At 62.8% G+C, this 20,936-nt stretch overlaps 1 protein-coding gene across 5 annotated transcripts; it reads right to left on the bottom strand.

Annotated features, from left to right (window-relative positions):
* Positions 1–614: 614 nt before the first annotated feature.
* UBAC1 (UBA domain containing 1) lies at positions 615–18,894 on the bottom strand. 5 transcript variants are annotated; one of them, XM_021081204.1, is made up of 11 exons: positions 18,205–18,894; positions 14,018–14,138; positions 13,431–13,514; positions 13,207–13,280; positions 9,726–9,833; positions 8,683–8,785; positions 8,383–8,539; positions 7,749–7,965; positions 4,876–4,962; positions 4,239–4,377; positions 615–1,108 (listed from the first exon to the last, which is right to left on the bottom strand). In XM_021081204.1, the coding sequence occupies exons 1-11, from the start codon at positions 18,340–18,342 to the stop codon at positions 993–995; spliced, it is 1,344 nt and encodes a 447-aa protein (XP_020936863.1). In that variant the 5' UTR covers positions 18,343–18,894; the 3' UTR covers positions 615–992. The 5 variants fall into 5 exon arrangements, with proteins under 5 accessions (XP_020936863.1, XP_020936864.1, XP_020936866.1 ...); XM_021081205.1 differs by having other exon boundaries at positions 617–1,108; positions 8,431–8,539; XM_021081207.1 differs by lacking the exon at positions 13,431–13,514 and having other exon boundaries at positions 617–1,108; positions 8,431–8,539; positions 18,205–18,399.
* Between the last annotated feature and the right edge of the window lie 2,042 nt (positions 18,895–20,936).

Below are 20,936 nucleotides of genomic sequence, written 5' to 3'. Positions count from 1 at the left end.
CACTGCCACTGCTGTGGTGCCAGTTCAGCCCCTGGCTGGGGGCTTCCACATACCTGTGGCGGCCACGGCGAGAAGCCAGGAAGGGACATGCAGGAGCAAAAGCCCAGAGAGGAGACGGGACCTGACACCGGGTGGCCAGGTCCCCTCCCTCCAGCCTGGAGGAGGCCTGGCCGCCTGGGGTATCGAGGCACAGGGTTTCTTCAACCAAAACAAGCAGGCTGGCGCTCCGGTCGGTGCGCTGGTCACCTGAGAAGCGGGCTCTGCCCTCTGCTCCAGCCTCTTCTTATTGAGGGACCCCTCCCCCAAACATCGCAGGAAAGATCCGTGACTCGGTGACTCCGAGGCCCTCCCGCTGCCACACGCAGCTGAGCCAGCCCCACACCAGGCCAGCTCCACGGACCGTGCGGCGGCTCAGTTTCTCACTTAAAAACACAAGTACGGTTAAAAAAGAAAAGGCAGCAGGACCAGTTCCTGCCGGCACTTTAACTCCAACTAAAACACGGGACTTTGCCAAGAAACCAGAAGCAGCGTGGAAAGCCACTCTCGGCCAAGAACGCAAACATCTGCCAGGACGCACACGGCGTCCACTTGGGCACCGAAATAACACCAGGACAGAAACTGCAAAAGGGGGTTTATTTATTAAAGAAAGTCATCTGTGAATTCTACTTAAGTTAGTACCTTTGACGTTAACACTTTGGGTTGAAACATGCCTCCTCTCTCAAATAACACGTGGACTCTACAAGCAGCGCCTACAGGCCAAGTCAAGTAGCATTTCAAGAGCCCACAGGGGCCCTCGGAGGGAGACGACCCTTCTCGGTGTGACAGCCACTCGTCTGTAAACACTGGCAGAGGCTGGAGACGCGGCGTCCGAGGTCTGCAGCAGGAAGGTGGAAGCCGCAGCGCCCGCCGGCCCCTCTCCGCCCCCGGCCTGGGGCCCCGGTGTCGGCGCTCCTGCCCGGCTCGGCTGGGGGTGCGCAGAGGAGCCGCGCGGCCTACGAGCGGTTCAGGGTCTGGAAGACCCTGGAGATCTGCAGCATGACCGGCCCCGTCTCAGGGTCGTTCATCCACTGGGTGCTGTTCAGCGGGTTCTCCAGCATGTCTTCAAACGCTGCGGGGAGACGGCAGAGCCGGCTGAGCGCCCGCGCCCTCCCCAGCTGCAGACTCCCGGCCTGGCAGCCTCCGGGACAGCCCGGGCCACGCGGAAGGCCCTTCCAACCCCCCGCCCGCCAGGTCTGATCTGCTTATGCAGCTGCCTGAAAACGGGAGCAGTGTCTCCACTTGCAGGAGGGCGGGTTCACTGGCACGGAAACGGGCAAGCACCCCGGCAGCAGGTGCCAGGGCCTTAAAGAACTGGCAGCCGCGCCCACGTGACCCCACCCCAAGCCCACGCTGACAGAGCGGTCAGGCAGGAAAGACAGACACCCCGGTCACTACCACAATTGGGAAAAAAAAAAAGGTGCTGTTGCAACCTAGCATCTAATGGGAAAAGCCCAAGTGTTCAGGCTTAAGGGAATCACTGAAAAAAACGAGCACGATGAAAATGGAACTGAGCAGTTCTTTAAACGAAAACTGAATTTCTATGCGCTTTTACACACAGAGGTGCCCCCGGAAGAAACTCTACCCCCGACACACTGGCCAAGTGGTGGGGAGCTCGCTGACCGCAGGATGGGCTGTCACCCGCCTCCTGGACCCTGTCACGTCGGCCGACGTCAAGGCCCGGCTGGGAAAGCGGCCCCCAGCCTGCAGGCTTCATGGAAAGCATTAACGTGAGCTCACAGCTGCTCGGGGCCACGGGGGCCTCAGCTCGGCGTGAACGTCTGAGTCCATCACGATCACAACGGGTGGCCCTCCCGGCCCCTAACACAGGGCCAGGCGCTCCTGAGCAAACGCCTCTGAAAACCAGCTGGAGGATCAGAAGAGCCCGGAACAAGGAGGTACGGGGTGCTGCTGCAGGTGAGGACGGGGGCCCCGCGTCCCCCCACCCAGCAAACCGCAAGATTAACCGCAGGGGGAAGGAGCACAGAGGAAAAAGCGGTCCGTGTAAAAACCACACAGAGCGTTCGCCAAGGCAGGACCTTCTGCGCACGTCTCACTTGCACGTTAAAGACGCAGAGCGCGCGCACAGGGCGTGCTTGGCACTCACGGGGCCTCCCTGGCGCGCACAGGGCGTGCTTGGCGCGCGCGGGGCGTCCTTGGCGCGCGGGGCGTCCTGTGAACAGAGCTCCGAGATGAGGAGCTTCGGAAGCGCCCAGTGCAAAACAGCGTAAATAACCAGCAAGAGAGGAACAGCGTCTGTTAAATAACCTGTGACGCATCTACAGAAAGCAAGCCCTGTGTCCACTGGAAACGTCTCTCTGTCTTTCTTGGCCACACCCAAAGCATACGAAAGTTCCAGGCCAGGGATTGAATCCCAGCCACAGCTGCAGCAATGCTGGATCCTTAACCCACTGCACCCCAGCAGGAACTCCTAAACCCCCCTTGAAAAGAGCAGATGCATCAAGAGAAGACGCATCAACGTGGTGTTGGCCCAGGTCACCGGCTCTGGGTGGTTTGCTTCAGAAACGTGAGAAACACTCAACGTGGCAGATGTTAAACCACCCGACGATCTCGACAGAAGGGGAAAAAGCATCTGGGGTTAAAAATCTGAGGGTGTTTGTTCTCTTCTGGCTCAGCGGGTTAAGGACCCAGCACTGCCACTCAAGTGGCTCGGGTCGCGGCTGCGGCACCGGCTCAGTCCCTGGCCGGGGAGCTTCCACACACCCCTGGGCGCAGCTGAAAACAAATGTACAAACAAAAACTCTTAGGGAACAGTTTTCTCAGGGTCACTTGAGACACTGCCTCCTGGGTTTCAATTCCTAACAATGTCTACCAAATAAACAACAACTCTCAGAGTTCCTGCCGTGGCTCAGCGGAAACGAATCTGACTAGGATCCCTGAGGACGCAGGTTCGATCCCTGGCCTTGCTCCGTGGGTGAAGGATCCGGTATTGCTATGAGCTGCGGTGTAGGTCGCAGATGTGGTTCGGATCCAGCACTGCTGTGGCTGTGGCGTAGGCTGGCAGGTGTAGCTCTGATTCATCCCCTAGCCTGGGAACCTCCATATGCCTCGGGTGCGGCCCTAAAAAGCAAAAAAAAAAAAAAACCAAAAAACCACTAGAAAAGGAGAGAGGAGAAGGTCTCCTGACCGTGGGACCAGCGGGCCCTCCTCCAGGACTCAGGAACGTTCAGCTGCTTCAAGAGCAGGACGTGTGTTCACCGAGGGGAGAAGGCAGCGGAGTCTGCACAGTGACGGGATCAGCGTGCGGGGAAGAAGCGCCTGGATGAGAGGAGGACAACTGCGGGCAGAGGGGCCGACGGCGGGCAACTGCTGGAAGCAGACTGGCCTCTGAGGTCAGGCAAAGGGCCAGGCAGGCAGGAGCACCTGTGCCCGCTGGGAGGCTGCTCCTGGGGGGCCAGGGACCAGGGCTCTGAGCCGCTGTGGACGTGCGCCACCTTCCTGGTGAACGGGCTCAGCACACTCACGGCCGCCTGGTAAGCCCTGCCTGAAGCAGGCGGCCTAGAGAAACCCTCCCGCGGGCCACGGAGGGCGCAGGGCAGCCGGGCAGGCAAGGAACCAGCAGGTGCCATGGCCGCAGAGCAGAGCGGCCAGTCCTGGCACCGCCTTGCGATGAAGTTCTCTAGAACAGAGGCCCGGCCGGAGCGGAGCCTGCCTGGAACACAGAGGCAGCGACCAGCCTCGGGCAGCAGGGCCCGGGGGAGGCTCTCGGGCCACTCACAGCGGGGGGAGGGGAGCCCCTGGGGCCTGGGCTGCGCTGGCTTTTAAAAATCCGGGTTTTTTAAGCTGAACAGCAGGTACCGGTTGCTGGTTTTATTATTCTCTTTAAGCATAACACTCTTAAAGGCACAGACCCTTCCGTACGTATACACATCACAGTCGAAAAAAATGCCACGGGAACGCCTCACAGGAGTAAGAGCCAGTCAACCAACAGGCCCTCAAGCTCGGCCCTACCCTGCGTTGCTGTCTACACTGCCGGCCTGGATCATCCACTTTAACTGGTTTATCAAAGCTTGAACAGAGCCACCGCATAGGCGGCTGTCCCACTGCGAGCAGGGCCCAATCTCCGGGCCCCACGCGGCACTCGTGGCAGGAGCTACCGGGGGTGGTGACGGCAATATCAGCAGGGCCATCTGTGCGGTGGCTGCCGGGCCCGCCCGAACCAGCAGAGAGAAGGCACACACCTAGTAACGTCTTGGGGTTGGTCAGGCCCAGCTGCACCACGGGGTTGTCCAGGATGGCCTGAAAGAGGGGACTCTCGGGGTCGATGCCCTGGTCCAGCTCCTCGGGAGAGGGCTTGCGGTCTCCCAGCAGCCACTCGCACTGCGGACAGAGGGCGGCAGCCGTTAGTGTCCCCGGACCCCCTCCGACCCCAAGCGCTGCAGCTGGAGCTCCCGGCCGGCTCCCAGGGTGGTCTTCTCGGCAGGCAGCCCACCCGGCCAGCGAACGGGATGGGGAGAGGAACTAAGAACGCTGGGCTCTGCTGCGGGGAAGCGGCCGGGCAGGACTGGGCGTCCCCCAGGTCCAGGCCTCTCTGTCTCCCAACTGCTTGGCCACTGCCCGGCTCTGACCCCGCAAGTGGGCGAAGCTGCCGCCCCAGCCCCTCCCGGGCAGCTCCCCGCCGCGCTGGGCACGGGTCCATCCTGGCGCTAGTGGAACGAAGTCCACCAACCCGTCCCTCAGCCCCAGCACCGCGCTTGGCTTCTGAGGGCAAAGCGAGAACCTCCCGGGGCCCGAGAGCTCGGCGCCGCCGCCCACCTGGCGCCCTGCCTGCCGCAAAGCCCAGGGCACCCGCCGCCGGCGCCCGGCGGTGTTACTCACGGCGGCGTTCTGCTGGTTGTTGTTCACCCGGAGGGCGTCCATCACCTCCTTCTCGTCGAAGCCCATCTCCATCAGGGAGACGACGGCCTGGGGAGAAGGCACCGGCTGAGGCCGCGCCCGGAAGCGTCTGGGCGCTTGGCAGAGGCTGGGTTAAAACGCCGCCGGGGCTGCTCTCCGAAAACCCTTTCCCTACGGCCTCGGCCGCACGCTTCCTGGTTTTCTGAACCACAGGGAGACGCAGCGCCGAGGTGAGGGTCTGCCTGCCGCCCAGAGGCGGGCGGGCGGACGGGCCGCGGGTCCCCCTGGGGCAGCCCCGGCTCTGCGGGCACAACGGCCTTCACTCGATCCAGGGCGAGTGTCGGGGAAAAGGGGCGCACGAGCAATTCCGTTTCAGTGCAGACAAAACGCCCGTCATTTTCATAAGAAACAGCATTTTCAGAGTTCCTGTCAGGGCTCAGTGGCAAGGAACCTGACTAGCATCCATGAGGATGCAGGTTCGATCCCCGGCCTCGCTCCGTGGGTTAAGGACCCGGCGTTGCCGTGAGCTGGGGTGCAGGTCGCAGACGCGGCTGTGGCTATGGTGCAGGCCAGTGGCTACAGCTCCAATTCGACCCCTGCTGGAAACCTCCATATGCCGCAGGCGCAGCCCTAAAAGACAGAGAAAAAAAAGAAAAAGGTTTCCTTCACATTTTATCTTTAAAAACGGAAACTAAGATTAATGCTAAACGCAATTAATGAGATTTAAGCATAAACACGTGCTAATTTTTGGAAGGAACAATGACCCCATGTCCAACGTTTGGGGGTTGGACGGATGTACGTTTTCAGGACAAAAAATCCCCAACAGGACAACACACCCTTCGCTTTGCCCCGACTTTAGCGCACAATCTCTGAAAGGGTCGGCTCTGCACAAAAAGGTAACAGATTTTTCAAAGCCTCTCGGGCTTCTCTGAACTCTCGGCAGCTCACACCACGCGATTTAAGCCTCTGCCACCTTCTGTCCTCGACCGCTCACAGTGGGGGCTGTGGGCGCTGCCAGCCCAGGGTCGGCGTGTGGACACCGCACAGCCCCGTGCTCTGACCTCACCCCCCTTTGGTGGACGTGTGCGGCCAGCCTGCAGGCCGCCTGACTGCTGCTCGGAGGGCCCAACACAGCCGCCGCCAGCTGCGGGCGGGGGCCGGGAAAGACGGCTCAGCGGGGCCAGACGGCACGCGGTGCGTCCGACGGTCGGTCAGGACTTTCTGCTTACAACCCCCCTCGTCTGCTTTCCCGAGCCATGGCCTCCCTCTGGGCGTCAAAGACCGCTGGGGTGAGAGCCCCACGCAGGAGGATTCTGACGCCCACGCTATAAAACCGCCGGCAGTTTACTTCTTTTTTGGCTGTGCCTGCGTCGTGTGACGTTCCGGGGCCAGGGATTGAACCAGCACCACAACAGAGACAACACCAGAACCTTAACCCGCTGAGCCACCAGGGAGCTCCGGGAATCTACTTCGAAATCCAAGGACAGGAGGGCCTGCCTGTTCGTCCCAATAAAAACCCTCCTCTCTCCTGACTCCTGTCTCGGCCCAGGACTGCTGGGGGCGAGAGCGGACGCTCCCCCACCCCTCTTCCCAGCCGTCCAGGAAAGACCCCCCGTGGGCTGCCACATGGGGCCCTGGCATCCGCAGGCTCTGCCCACAGCTGGCGAGGGGAGCATCTCAAGTCCAAGCCGTGCTCTCCCATCCGGTCTCCCCAGGATCTAAAGTCACATCTCAATCCCTGTGGACAGGGACAGGAACAAAAGCCCCTTCTCTCGAGCCTCTAAATCGGCAACCAGACGATGAACGGCCCAGCAGCCGCCCCATAAGGCACGCGGGTCCCCACAGGGCGAAGCGCAGAGCCCGGCCGAAGAGCAGTAGGCCCAGCCAGCAGCGGCTGCCCTTCCCAGGCTGGAGCCGAGCTTGGCCCCTAAGACAGCGAGACGATGAGAAACTTCCCTCTGGACCAAAGTAAACCAGCTACTTGTGAATGCAGAGCTGAACCCAGAGGAGGAGACTCCCAGAGGAACAAGAACTGCAGGCCCACAGAGGCTGTGCTGGGGGTGGGGGCCCCGCCCGGGCGTTATGGGGCGGACTGGGGCCTGAGGTCACACACAGCACGCAGGCCCTGGGGGCACGCAGAGCCTGACGCCGGGCCCCCCGAGAGGGGTCTGCACCCCTGGAGGAGGGCAGGGATGAGCCACAGGAAAACTGGCCCCTGGCCGGAGGTCCGGCTCAGCCCCACACAGGTGGGCTCTGACTCGCCCCCAGAGGGTGGCCTGCGGGGTGGGGGGTGGGGGCGCCCATGGAAACACGGCCCCCAGACGCCGCCCACGCTGGGATGCCGTGGCCGCGGAATCAAGAGGATGGACGAATCAGAGCCCTGCCAGCTGAAGCGGGTGGGCCTCCGATGGAAAACAACAGACCCTGCTCGAAGGAGGAAGCCATCCGAGAGGAAACTGAAATTCAAACCCCAGAGAAGAGGAGGGCGGGACGACGAGGCGGCAGAGGAGAGGTGGCGCTGAGCGGGCTCGCTCGGGCCCGCTGGCGGGGCACAGCCAGCGGCACGCGGACCTCGGGCCCTCGACTCGAGCCTGACCAGCCTCCCCGCCCAGCCGCTCGGCGCTGGGACACTCACTCGGAAGACAGACGGGAGCCTCGGAGCTTCCAGAAGGTGCCAGGCCTGTGGACTCCTGGTTCAGAGGAAGCGCAGCCCTCCACAGAAAGCGGGAGCCGCCTGCAGCCGCCGGCCCGTCTGCCCCTCTCCCCCGACCCCCGCGTGGCCTGCCGTTCTGCAGGGCCGGGCCGAGCCGCAGCCTCCGGGGAGAAGCAGCCGGGCCAGGGCCGTGGGCACCTACCCGAGCGTCGGCACGAAACTCCCTTTTCCTCCGGATCTTCTTGAAGATTTCCGTCAGCTCGTCCCGGGCCTCCTCGTCCCCCTCCTCCGCGCTGGGCCCGGCGCTGGGCCCCGCAGCGGCCGCCTCTCCCGGCGAGGCCGGGCCCGGCAGCGGCGTGTCTATGGTGGGGTCTTCCGCATGCTCGATGAGCCACTCCATGGCCTGAGGCACCGACATGCTGCGAGAGAAGACGGCCCTGCGGCACCGGCCGGCGCTGGGCACTGGGCTCTGCGCCCGCGGCGGGAGCCGCCCACCCTGGGGGAGAATCCCGGCCTGGGCTGCCTGCCAGGGAGGCGCGTCTGGGTCCGAAGCACACGGCCTGCCGACTGTGTCCTGGGGACAGGTGACCGGCTCGAGTGCTGAACAGAAATGGAGGGCACGGGCCTAAAGGCGGGGCCCGCAGGGGACCCCTGGGGAGCCGGCCGCACACGCGTCGGCCGCCACCAGACCTGGGCAAGAGCCCGGCAACACGTGCAGACGGAGCGACACACGTTCGCAGCAAGCGACTCGACCTCCGGCTGCCCCCCAACGCTGGGAGACGCCCCATCGGGTTATTCCTGGACAGGCGCCCGGGGAAGGGTCCAAACCCTCTCACTTGGGAAACGATGCAAGCGGCGTGGGCTCCAGGGGCCGCTGCACGTACTGGTTCAGGCGCAGCGCCTTCACGGCCCTGCTCTCGGGGAAGCCCATCTCCGTGAGCTGCCGCAGGGCCGCCTCGTCCACACGCTCGTCCTCGTCCTCGTCCAGCATGGCTGCGGGCGACAGACACGCGTGAGCAACGGCGGCCGCGGAGCCCCTGACGCCTGTGGCCAAGGGCGCCCGGGCTCGAACCCGCGGCCCTCCGAAGCCCCGTCTCCAGCCCCGCCGTGGGCTCCGGGGGAGGGCCCGCGCGTACCGTTGGCCTTCTTGAACAACTCGACGGCGTCCGGGTTCAGCGCCAGCAGCTTCTGTGCCACCTCGATGAGGGACACCAGGATCTTCCGGAGCTCGGTCTGGAACTGCGGCGAGAGGAAGACGCCCACCGCCCCGGGGTTGAGGCCACGCCCTGGCCTGAAGCTCCCCACGTGCGAGCCAGGCCCCGAAAAGACACCGAGCGGGAGTCGAGACCAGAGGGAAGCGAGGCGTGTCCGGAGGGCGGGGAGGAGAGGCCGGGCCGCAGAGACGGCCAGGGCCCGCAGCCTCCCGGCCAGCGGCACAAACCCAACACCCGCGGACGTCCCTGGGCGCCCTGGCCCAGGGCGGCATCCGGCCCACCCGTCACGGAGTCAGCTAAGCCCCCTTTGGCTTCACTGAGGAAAACAGACGGATTCCATGGGCTTCGCAGTCTCTAACTCCGCCCCGGCCGCAAGGACGGCCTGCCGCTAATTCATCTTCTCAATGGGGGGGGGGCGTCCTCGGAAACCCTGCCAACCCGCCCCATCAAGTGAGACACACCACAAGGGCGGGGGGCACCCGGGCTCTGATGCCCTCGTGCGCACGGAACTCCCCGGAAGAGCGCTGGAGAGGTCTGTTCCTGCAGCGACCTGGGCTCGAGGGAGAGCTCAGACCGGACCAGTCCCGGGGCGCCCCAGGTCCGGCCAAGGCCCCAGGGGAGCGCTGGAGAGGCTCAGCTTTGCAGCTTAGAACGTGCCAATCCACTGGGATTCCCGTCATGGCTCACTGGTAACTTAGAACTTGCCAGTCCCAGATAACCAGGAGCCCGGAGCTCCAGCCAGCAGTTCTTGCCAAACTCAGGACGTGACGTCCGCTTCTCCAGCGGTTTCTATCCTTTCATTTTCAAGCTTCTTATGTTGAGTTGATGCCAGGTTTACAAAAAAGCCCCAACAGCACTCAGAGTGCCCACACCCCCTTCGCCTGGCTTCCCCAGGGCCCCCAAGCACCCCCCACCGCCGCAGCGGCCATGGCCCCCGGGAGGCCGGCAGCCCCGTGAGCACTCACGTCTCTCGGGCTGGTCTGCACCGCGGCCCGGTCCATGTCGCGGGAGGGCAGGTTGGCGGTGGCTCTGAATATAGCGTCTCTATCCGGGGCCTTCTGCTCTTGTTTCTTCTAACATGGAAAGGAGTTGGAAAGTCAGACGTGAACATAAGAGCAGCAAGAGGCAGGACTGTGAATACTGCTGAGAAACAGCGCTAACAGGGCAAGAACGGGGCTCCCCGGGAGCTGGAACCCAACGCCCCTTGACCAGCAGGGGGGTCTCCAGAGGGCTCTGTGCACAGCCTCGGGGACAGAACGCTAGACACCCCCACGGCCTGCTGGCGCCAGACGTGGCAGCGCAGGACAGGAGGAGACAGACACGGTTTCTCGTGGCCACGGAATGGCCACCACACCGTGACAGTCAACTCGGAGGAACCACGCGACCTGCAGTTACGCCCGGCCGGCCAGAAACGTGCAGTCCCCTTGGCTCCTTCTGGAACTCCCGACGCGACAGCAAAGGCACGAAGACGGCAGAAACGCACAAGAACAGGAAGAGAGAGCCCAGACTGGGAGAAATGGCACCAGATTCTCGGAAGGCAGCAGACAGCTGGGGGGCCAGCAGAGCTGGGAAGGCGGAGACCCAGAGCGTGTGGGGACCAGGCCAGGCCGACCGCGAGCCGGGGGAGGCCCGCGCGGTGGGGGTGAGCGGGGAGCTGAGGACGGGACGGCCACGAGGCGCACGGCTGGGTCTCTGCCCGCAGCAGAGCCCACTGGCCTCACGAGCCGCCAGGCACGGAGAGCAGCCAGGGAGCCCCCGAGGCCTCTGACGGGGACGCGAGGAAAGTCTGCCACGTGAAAGACAGAGACCAAGATAAAAGCGGGACGAGTCAGAGCGTGAAGGAAAGACAAACAGGGTCGGCAGAGCTTTAACAACAGAAAGCGCTGCTTCACGACACTCACGGACACAGGAGCACAACGGGGTGTTACAGAAGATGGCCCGAGAACGAGAACCTGATTGGAAAACCAAAAGCTACAACCAGAGGAGCTCCCGCTGTGGTGCAGAGTTAAGGACCTGGGGTTGAGTCTGTAGTGACTTGGGTTCAATCCCGGCCTGGCACAGTAGGTTAAGGACCCGGCATTGCCGCAGCTGCAGCTCAGATTCAGTCCCTGGTCTGGGAACTTCCATAAGCCCTGGGTGCAGCCAAAACAATAACGATAAAATAAAATGATAACCAGATTAAAAAGGCGATAGGATGGTTAGAAGACAAAGCCAAGGAACTCTCTCAGAAAGCAGCTCCAACATCAACGAACGGGAGCTCCAGAAAGAGAACACGAGGGGAGGAAATGACCCAAAACAGTCCGGAAAACTTCCGGAAAGAAAACCCAGATTCAGCAGCAGGCTCAGTGACGGGAAGAGACCTGCAAGTTCGGAAGAGCATCGGGGCCTCAGGGTCCCAGACGGAGGCGGGGGGGAGCGGCTCCAGCAGAGGACGGGAAGCCGGGGACGCACAGACGCCCAGCAGCCCAGGGCCCGAGCCTCAGGGCCCCTGCTCCTCCCGGGGGCCAGAGGGGGTCTGGCCCCCAAAGCAAGGAGCGAGGCAGGAGCAAGACCACGGACTCTGAAGCAGGCACACAAGCGAGACGCCCGCGGCCCTGCTCTCGCCGGTCCTGCTGGGGGCCCCCACTGTGAGCAGGTGGGTTTCACTCTGGGGTTAGGCCAGGTCACAAGGCACAGCGACCTAAGGACACGGGCCCTGGTGGGCCTGACCTCATCGGGTGAATTCTGGCCGCCGAGATACAAAGCAAGAGGGAGTCGGCACATGAGGCCCCTGTGCGGCAAGGAGCGTGGTGGCCTGCAGGAGAGGAGGGCGGCCCCGTTCGCAGCCAGCAGGGAAGCGGGACCTCAGCCCCTCAAACGGCAGACACGGGATTCTGCCCAACACCCGACAAACAGCCGGCAGCAGGGCATCCCCAGAGGAAGGCAGACCTGACTCCAACTCGCGCACGCAGGGCCCAGCTGAACCCCAGCGCGGGCCCGAGCCCGTGTGCGCTAACGGAGGCGGCTCTGAGCCCGCGGGCCCGCGGTCGGTTGGTCGGTCAGTCGGTCGGTCGGGGACCCACAGACCTGGGAGGGGAGGGCGGGGAGCTGGCAGATGGCCTCACACTTGCAACCCTGTACTCAGAGCGGTCCTCCGTTTGGGAGAAGAATCTGAGAACAATCAGGGATAAGCCCCCAGAAAATAAAGAAAACAGCGAAGTGGTGACCGACTCCAGGAGGACGCAAACTCGGTGAGCAAGAGGCTCGCGGGCCTCAGCAACTCCCCCAACGACGGAGGAGCCGAGCCCCCCCACCTCTCCCACGGGGACTCGAGGGGCAGCCAGCGGGGGCCGCGGCTGGTCTCCAAGAGGCGTCAGCGCACAGGCCGCTCAGAGGCCGGGAAGGAGCCGGAGGAGCAGGCGGGAGAGCTGAGGGCGGCCTCTCGAGGGCGCCACGCGGGAGGGATGCGGGTGCTGCTGAGTTTTACGGAACACGCGCAGCGTGGCGTGACTTTTTCACTACGTGGGCTACTTTGACGTTGGCAATAATTCACACTGACAGGCATTAACATTTTGCTTCATCTTTCAAATACGTGCAGAAAAAAGGTGAGGGCCCCTTGCAACCGGAGCGTGGGGGTGACGGGACGCTGCTGTCCACACAGCTGTCGAGGTTCAGGCACCAAGGTTCAGTTGCCGGCGACCAAGACGGTAACCCGGGAGCCGGGTCGGCCCCGCAGTTCTGGGAAAGAGGCCCGGCTGGGGCGGGGGGCGGGACGAGCGCGGCTGCAGATAAGGGGCTCCCGGAGGGGACCCTGACAGCTCGGCCTGCTCCCAGGCCCAGGCTCAGGCCGAAGAGGCTGGCCTGCTGTCTCTGGGGTGGACACTCTCCCCAGCGTCTCAGGGCGAGCGTGGGACAGGAGCTCAGTCCTGGCCGGGATGCTCACTCGATGCCCTCCAGCAGGGCTCAGCTGCGCCCCGCACAGCAGGCATCTGGCAGAAGAGCAGGAAAAGGCCCATGTACAGAACAAACCCTGCACCTACGGATGGTGGCCGGGCCTCCTCAACAGCCTTCGGAAGAGCGGATTCTCCGCGTAACGACCACACGGTCCTCCCAGCGCCTGGCATCCGAGGAGCCCCGCTAAGGGACAGCCGCCCCGCCCTGCCGGGCGCCGTCGCCAGCCCTCCGCACTCCCCGCCCTGCTCGGTGGGTGCTCCTCAGCGGCTCCGGCCTTTTCCCATCGGGAGTGGCCTCGGGGGCAGGGGCGGGGGCTCGACGGTAAAGAAGGGGCCACAGCCCCGAAGGTGGAGCTGGTCACGGGAGCAGCCACTAGGAGGGCTGGTGCCCATGCCTCCCGCAACAAGGGCCCGGCAGGGAGCACGGACAGCAGCGCCCAGATGCTTCTCTTCAACAGCGTCGACACGGGCAACACCGACCAACCAGCGCCCCCACCCCAGCTCGGAAACTCACCTTCTCTTCCGCTGAGACCTCGGCCATCTTCGGGAGCGGCGACGGGGCCCGCTTTCTGATCAGCAGCAGCACATCTAGGGAAGGCGTCCACCGTCTCAGACCCACCAAGCGGCATGAGGGGCGCCCGGGGCCCAAGGACAGAGAGGCAGGGTCCCCCCAGCACGCCCCACGGAGCCTGCGCACGAGCCCCCCGCCCGGGGCCCTGGTCTGCAGCCCCCGCTCACCCACGGCCCCGGGCCTGGCAAGCGCCTGCTGTGGGTCAGCAGAGGCGACCCGAGTTCTTCCTCCAGGGCCTCCGTTTTGAAAGCCTGTGAGGTTGCAGCGTGGGGTCAGGCCACCGTCCACTGTGTGCTTGGCTCCCGGGCAGCCCCCACGCGGCCTGGCAGCAACCGGCCAGCCCAACACGCCTGCCACAGGGGACTTCGGGGAGCCCGGGGTTAGACCGGGTTCTGAATATGCAGAAAACCAAAGTTTTCTCCCCAGGCGCCCCCGCAACTCTGAGGGACCCCAGGGACACAGGTACACTGAGAAGGTCTCCCTCGGCGCCTGAAACGCCCGCCGCAACCACAGGCTCCGGCCCCGCACAAGGCGGGCGGCCGCTCCGGAGGCGGTGGATTTGCTGAGACGGAACCGAGAATAAAGGCCCGGTTGGCGTCTCAGGTGCAGGCGGCGCGCTCCGTTTCAGGGGCTGCTCTTTTGCACAGATATGCCGGGGGCAGCTTTTGTTTCAGCAAAGGGAAGGTAACACTGTCTCGGTTCGGTCCGGCTGGTCCCACTGGGCCCCGGCCCCGCCCCCGGCCCCGCCCCTCACCTTCGTCCTGGACCGACTCCTCCAGGATGGTCCTGGCATCACTCAGCACCCTCTCGGAGGCGGCGTGAATTAACTTGTGATGGCTCACGCTTTTGGGGTCTTCCGAGCTCCCGGGAGCACACTGGGGAAGGCAGAGAGCAGGTGCCCAGGCCAAAGGAAAAGGTCCCGACTGGGCCCCAGGCCTGACACGCCACCCGCCACCCTCGGATGGCCCGGAAGGGAGGGCAGCGAGCCACGAAGGCCTGGCAACGGGGGAGGCCAAACGAAACGCGGCGCCACCTGGCCCCGCAGGCAGCGCCCTGTCCACCCCCTCCCCACACCCCAAACGGGCTCCCAGCTCGACACGTGATACCCTGCTGGCAACGGGCGGCAGCCTGAGCTGCTTCCTTGGTCTGGAAAGACCTGGCGAGTGCTTTAAAAACGAGACCAGCAGGTCCATGTTTCCCGAGAACCTAACGGTCCAAGCGTGACTTGTGCAGCCCCACCCCCCAGGTAAGCGACACGGAGCGGGAGGGAAGCTGGTCCCCAGGGAGAGGGGACAGGGCCCTGGCCACCCGAAGCCACAAGGCCCCGAGCAGACACGACCGGCCTCGGCTCAGCCCCCAGCCCAGCAGGCCACAGCCACAGAGACCCCAAGAAGTTCCAGGGGTGGTGCCCCCCGCCCCCGGGAGCTCGAAGTGGGGCAACGGGCACGTGGTTGCATCTCACTACTCAGGGGCCCAAAAGCCCCAGGACACACGAGGGGAGGCACTGAAGCACAGGCTGGAGGGAAGCTGCCCCCCCCAGGGCCCCAGGGCCAGCGTCCCCACGGCCCCCTCGGTCATCAGAGCAACTTTACACCCCGCTCTGCTGCCAGCGCTCAAAGATCCGCCACACGCGTCCGAGCTCCCAGGAGGGAAACCGGCCCCTCACCTCCCTGCGCCGGCCTCAAGAGCAGGCAGGAGTTCTGGCAAATCTACCGCCGGAAACAGGAAAAGAGGGTCACACAGACTCCCAGGGGCTGTCAGTGCGCACACAGGGCTGGGCAGGCGTGAGCGGGAGGACGAAGGGGACGGCAGCCCCCGGCAGGCTTTAGCACAGGGGACCCCCTCCCTGTGACCGCACAGTGGCTCCTCTCCCAGAAACAGGGCGTGCTTCTTCTCGTTCTAAGATGGGCAGGCGGGCCGATCAGTCAAGTCCAGAATACAGTCTATGAAACACGACTTTCCAAAACCATCAGCAGCTTCCTGCAAAAACCGTAGTCTGCGGGTGTCAACAGCCGCCAGAGCAAAACACACCATGAGTCATCCTTGCTGTGCGTGCGAATTTCACTCCTTCCTTTGTCCTCAGCAGAGGCGCCGGCAGCAGGCCGGGAGCGGCAGCCCAGGGCCCCAGCACAGCCCGTCCGGGGGCAGGGAGGGTGGACACCCGCCGGCTGGCCTCCTGCCCGGCACGGAGACCAGTCTCTCTCACGCTAGCTGTGGTCTGCCCTTGAAGATACACCTTCGTGTGATCTGAGAAAAGGGCACGGCCACACGAGCAGGCCGCACACCAGCCGCTTCATGCCAGCTGCCACACACACCGACAAAACCCGCCACGTCACAGGGGTCATTTTCTCAAAATCATCAAACTCCTGTCACACAGGATGGTTTACTCTGCCCCTCCCCCAAGCCTGGTGATCCCAACTCACATAAACCCAGAAAGGAAAGCCACAGGAGCAATCCACTTCTGTAAGAGTTACGATAGGAACTCATCGATAAAGCAACTTTGTTAATTAAAAAATACGCAGGCACTTGGTCATGGCTCAGCGAAAACGAGTCTGACTCCTATCCACGAGGACGCAGGTTCAAGCCTGGGCCTTGCTCAGTGGGTTAAGGATCAGCATTGACGTGGCTGTGGTGTCGGCCGGCAGCCACAGCTCCAATGCGACCCCTAGCCTGGGAACTTCCATGTGCCGTGGGTGTGGCCCTAAAAACAAACAAACAAAAAAGTATTAACAAAATAATAAAAATCTGATCCCCTTGCTGCACAGTGGGAAAATTTTAAAAATAATAATAAAAAATGCCACATTCCGTGTGTGGGGGGGAACCCACAGTGTCCCCTCAGGTTAGAGGGACAAAGGAAGGAAGAAAGAAGGCCAGCTTAAGCTGCACCAGAGGAAACGGGGGGGGGGGCAGCACAGAAGCACAGGGCTGGTTTCCAGGGTGACAGTCAAGTACACAACCTGAGCACGCTCCTCCCTAACCGATGCCTTCTGACTGGCTCCCGAGGCAGCAAACTCTGCCCACAGATCAGGATGGGCACAGAGGCGGCACATGGACAGCTCAGCTCCAAGTTCCGCAACGTGTGTCAACCCTTTGGTTGTGAAACTCGGACCTGCTGCTTGGACCTCCACACCTGGAGAGACTGCAGAGCGGAATAAAACCCCAGCTCAAAGCAGGATCTGGCCAGGAAAAATCCCGACTGCAATAATATCAGGAACATAATAATTAGCCTCATGTCAAAACCGGCAGCCTGATTAAACCCAAGTGCTCTTGAGATTCATTAGCAACCAGCTGTGAACCAAAGAGTTCCCGCTTCTGCTCCCCTCCATAAAATAACGCCACCCTCACCTTCCGTGAGTTAAACTAGACGCCACACCAATATACCCGCTGACGTCACCCTGCCTGACTCAGCAGGTGACAGGCCATGTCCACGCGGGTCTGTCCGTGTCCAGGCATGCCTCGTTTTATGTGCCTGCCCTATGTCACTTCCCAGACGGTGTGCTTTTTGCAAACTGAAGGTTTGTGGCACCCTCTGTCAAGCCAGTCTATTGTGCTATTTTCCCAGCAGCGTTATCTTTAAGGAAGGACCGTCTTTTCTACACACGATGCCACTGCACACTGAACTGACTGCAGGGTAAAGGTAATTTGACATGCACCGGGGAACCAGATAATTCGTGGAATTAGCTCTATGGTGATGCTCGCTTTACCGTGACGTCTGGGACGGAGCGGCGGGCTCGTATCCCATTCCGCCACACGTCTGCTCTGGGCCCTCCGAGTCTGGCTCCGGGTGTGTGACTAGAAACCCGACCCCCGAGGAGCTCCCTCTGCAGCAGCTGGAACACAGCCCGCAGGGAGGGCTTCACAAACCGTACTAAACAAGCAACACAAAATAGCCTGGATGGTCAGGGAGCGCTCAGCGTGCCAGCTTAGTGCCGTCAGGGTGGCTTTCTAGATGGTGACATCGCCCGACTGGGTCAGAAGAAGAGAAGAGAGTGCTGGAAACACACCTGCCCAAGGGTGTGAGCCCAGGTGGTCTGCCTCCCTGATGCGAGACCAAGACAGTTACTCGCAGGCTGCAGGTTCCAGAAGGGGGCTCTGGCCTGCCTCTGACAGTTACAGAACCAAGGACCCAAAAGCACCTTGCGGGCAGTCACACAGCAGCAACTGCAGGCGGGTCCCAGAGACCACCTCATACACACGGGATTCAGCACACGCAACGCCCACCTCAAAGCTGCGGCCTCCTTTACCCTAAACTCTGACATGGAGACGCTACACTGTGCAAAGGATAGAGTTTCCTCAGCCAGGGTCAGATAGAGAGATATCTTAGCCCGCCTTACAGAGCTGGTTGTTTACAGAGATAAAGCCAAGAACCAGTTCCAAAAACTAGCAACCTAAGGAGCTGGACGAGGAGTATTACATGGGAACAGACTTTAAAAACCGACTCTCTCAGCGAGAAGCCCTTTCTCCTGTCCCTACCCCTGTAATCAATTTACAGGCCTCGGGGAAGCAAGGGCGCAGGGAGGAGTCCCGCAGCCGCACTATTTTAAGGGATTCGAGCTACGGAGAGGCCAAGCCAGGCCCCGGCCCACACGCCAGCCAACGGGAAACAGCTCCAAGCAGTCAGCTCCGCAGGTCAGCAGAAGGCGCCTCTCCCTGCGGGCCCCTACTTTCGCGGGCACCACTTCCCAGCGGCGGGGAGCTGCTGACACACTACGACCCCCACCCCAGCAGCGAGCACGGATGCTGGAAGCACAGGAGCCTCCGCTCCGGCGGCGACTTCGCCTCGCCTCGCCTGCACCCCGACGTGCCCCCGCCTCCCGGGCGGTCGTCGAGGTGAAACCGGAGGGCGCAGGGCCGGCTCGCGGAGGCGCGCCCAGCGGGTGTCGGGGGGCGGCAGGGAAAGGGGGCGAGGGAAGGGGAGGCCTGGAGCCGCGGCGGACTTACGTGCTTGAGGCAGCGCTCCTTGAGCTTCTCCACCGAGGTGTCCTCGGTCGCCTCCTCCAGCCACTCGGCGCCGTCCGACGCGCAGATGTGCAGCCGCAGCACCTTGCCCGCGAAGATCTTCTCCTCCTGCACGAACATCGCGCCGCCGCCGCCGCCGCCGGGGCCTGCGCCCGCCGCCCGGGCCCTGAAGGTCACCGGGGCGGGCGGGCCGGGGGCGGGGCTAGGCCGCCCGCGCGCTCCCTCGCTGGCAGCCGCCGCCCCGCCCCGGCTCCCGTCGGCCAGCCGCCCGCCACTCGACGCGGACCGAGCCGTCGCCTCGCTCCGCCGCCGAGCCGCCGGGGGCGCGCTGCCGCCGCCGCCGCGCAGGAAGTGCGTCACAGGGCGCGCCCGGAGCACGCCGGGAGATGTGGTTCTCCCGCGGCCGCGCGCCGTCTTTGCCGCGCCGGAAATGCGTCAGGGTGCGCCCGGAGCGTGCTGGGAGGTGTAGTTCTCGGGCCGCTTCCTTCGTCCGGTCCTGGCCGTGGGCTTGCGAGTTGGTTTTGAGACGGGGTCTCAGTGTGAAATACGCAATGGATCTTCAAGATCTGGCAGGAAAAGAGCCTGAAGAATACCTCCTAATGTTTATATCTTGCCTACATGTTGAAATAATAGTTTGGATATATTGGGTTAAGTAAAATACATCAAAGTTGGTTTCACCTGCTTCTTTTCACTTTCTTCTTTTGGCCTTTTTTTTTTAAGAGCCGCAACCCAGGACATATGGAAGTTCCCAGGCTAGGGGTTGCATCGTAGCTGCAGCTGCAGCTGCTGGCCTCTGCCACAGCCACAGCCACCTGGGATCAGAGCCGCATCTGCCACCTACTCTGCAGCTCACAATCACGCGGGATCCCCAACCCGCTGAGCGAGACCAGAGGTCACACCCGCGTCCTCATGGATGCTGGCCGGGTTCGTTATCTCTGAGCCACAAACAGGAACTCCTCTTTTCACGTTTTAAAGCTGTGGCTACTAGATACTTTTAGATTGCATATGTGGCTGCTGTGGTTCCTTCTGGACCGCACTGCCCTAGATCAGAGTCTCTCAAAGTGTGGTCCCAGGACCAGGAGCAGCAGTGCCTGAGAGCTTGTCAGAAGTTCGGGTTCTCTCCGAGTTCCGAGTTCCCTTTGTGGCTCAGTGGTTAACGAATCCGAGTGGTATCCATGAGGACGCGGGTTCAATCCCCGACCTCACTCAGTGGGTTAAAGATCCAGCGTTGCTGTGAGCTGTGTGTAGGTCACAGACACAGCTTGAATCCCACGTTGCTGTGGCTGTGGTGCAGGCCGGCAGCTGTAGCTCCGATAGGACCCCTAACCTGGGAACCTCCGCATGCCCCGGGTGTGGCCCTAAAAAACAAAAAACAAAACCAATAAAGAAAAGAAAGAAGCAATTGGGGTTCCTCGACCCGCTTGGATCCTCCGATCAAGGACTCGGGGGAGGTGCGCTCGGCGGGCTCGCGAGCGTCCCCAGGGAAGGAAGCTGACCTGTGCCTGACCCGCCCTCACCCGCCGCATTCATCCAGGGGCCTTTGCTGAGCAAGGCCACACAGTTCTTGTTCTCGGAGGGTGGCCGTCTAAACGGGGACCCAGTCCCAGCCCCTCTCGCCTTCACCGTGTCATACACACGTGATTTCCCCCCACCACGCTTCCCACCACGTCCAAGTTCCCTTTGTCCATTGACTGACTGCCTCCCTGAGCCAGCCCCTCGCTGCTCACTGAAAATATAGTCATGATTAAGCTGGAGGCCAAGGTAGAGTCCTGGGAATGTGTGTTCTCACGCAGGAGGTACACGTGCTGGCGGTTGTGCGGACACGGTCGCACAAGACGGGCGACCTGGGGGGCCAGCAGGGCCTGGAGGGGAGGCGCCGGGGAGCGGACTCCGGGCCGCGAAGGCACATGAAGGCTGAGGAGGAGGCGTGGAGAAGAAGAGGATCCAGGACGGAAGGGAACTGGCGGGGAGGAGGCTGGAGGGGCCATGTGCAGCCAGGTCAGGCGTGTCACTGAGCCACCGGGCCTGCAGAGGAGCCATGGGGGAGGGGGGACAGGGGACCCGAGGCAAGGCAGACAGCGACGGGGACGGGTGGGGACCTTTGACAGAGGGCGTCTGTAAACACATGCAGGAGGAAGAGTAACAGAAAGGCTTCCAGCCTGGGTGACAGGGAGCCTGGTGGAGAAGGGGCTGCATGGGAAGGCTGGAGTCCGGGAGAGAAGTCTGGCCTGGGGTCAAGGGTCAGGCAGCTGTCAATGCGCAGCGTGGCTGGTGGCTGAGACCGTGGCGCTGCCAACCCCCCCCCCACACACACACACACTTTACAGAAGAGCCGTGGAGACCGAGCAAAGGGGGTGCGTGACATTCTGAGTGCGGCCCCAAGGAACCCAAAGGGAGCATTTCAAGGAGAAATATAAGCCTGTGGGGGACCTGGAGATGCCACATGGCCCCAGAGAGACTGTCTTGGGGGGCCAGGAAGAGCCCTGACCACTGGGGCTGAAGGGGCTCCTCAGATACTGGGTGTCCCAGTGCTTGGGGGCGTCCCTGGCCTCTGTGGTTCCAAAGGCATCCTTTTCAGTGTGTGGGACGGGGACCGGGGAGCCCCTTCCTCTCACGATGTCAGTAACAAACTGGCTAAAAGCGCCCTGATCAGCCAAATCACTCAGGCCTCACGCGTCCAGAATCCTCCATCCACCGAGCCTCCCCGCACGCGT

Source organism: Sus scrofa, unplaced genomic scaffold (assembly GCF_000003025.6).
Source record: "Sus scrofa isolate TJ Tabasco breed Duroc unplaced genomic scaffold, Sscrofa11.1 Contig1206, whole genome shotgun sequence".
NCBI lineage: Eukaryota > Metazoa > Chordata > Mammalia > Artiodactyla > Suidae > Sus > Sus scrofa.
The sequence above is the reverse complement of the archived record's forward strand: the minus strand, read 5'-3'. Positions and strand labels throughout refer to the sequence as shown.

Coding starts and splice junctions, on each gene's coding strand:
- UBAC1 (XM_021081203.1), bottom strand. CDS start 18,342: ATGTTCGTGCAGGAGGAGAAGATCTTCGCGGGCAAGGTGCTGCGGCTG. Junction 8,786..9,725: donor TGCAGACCAGCCCGAGAGAC/GTGAGTGCTCAC, acceptor CTCTCGCCGCAG/TTCCAGACCGAGCTCCGGAA. Junction 7,966..8,430: donor AAGGCGCTGCGCCTGAACCA/GTACGTGCAGCG, acceptor CTTCTCTCGCAG/CATGTCGGTGCCTCAGGCCA.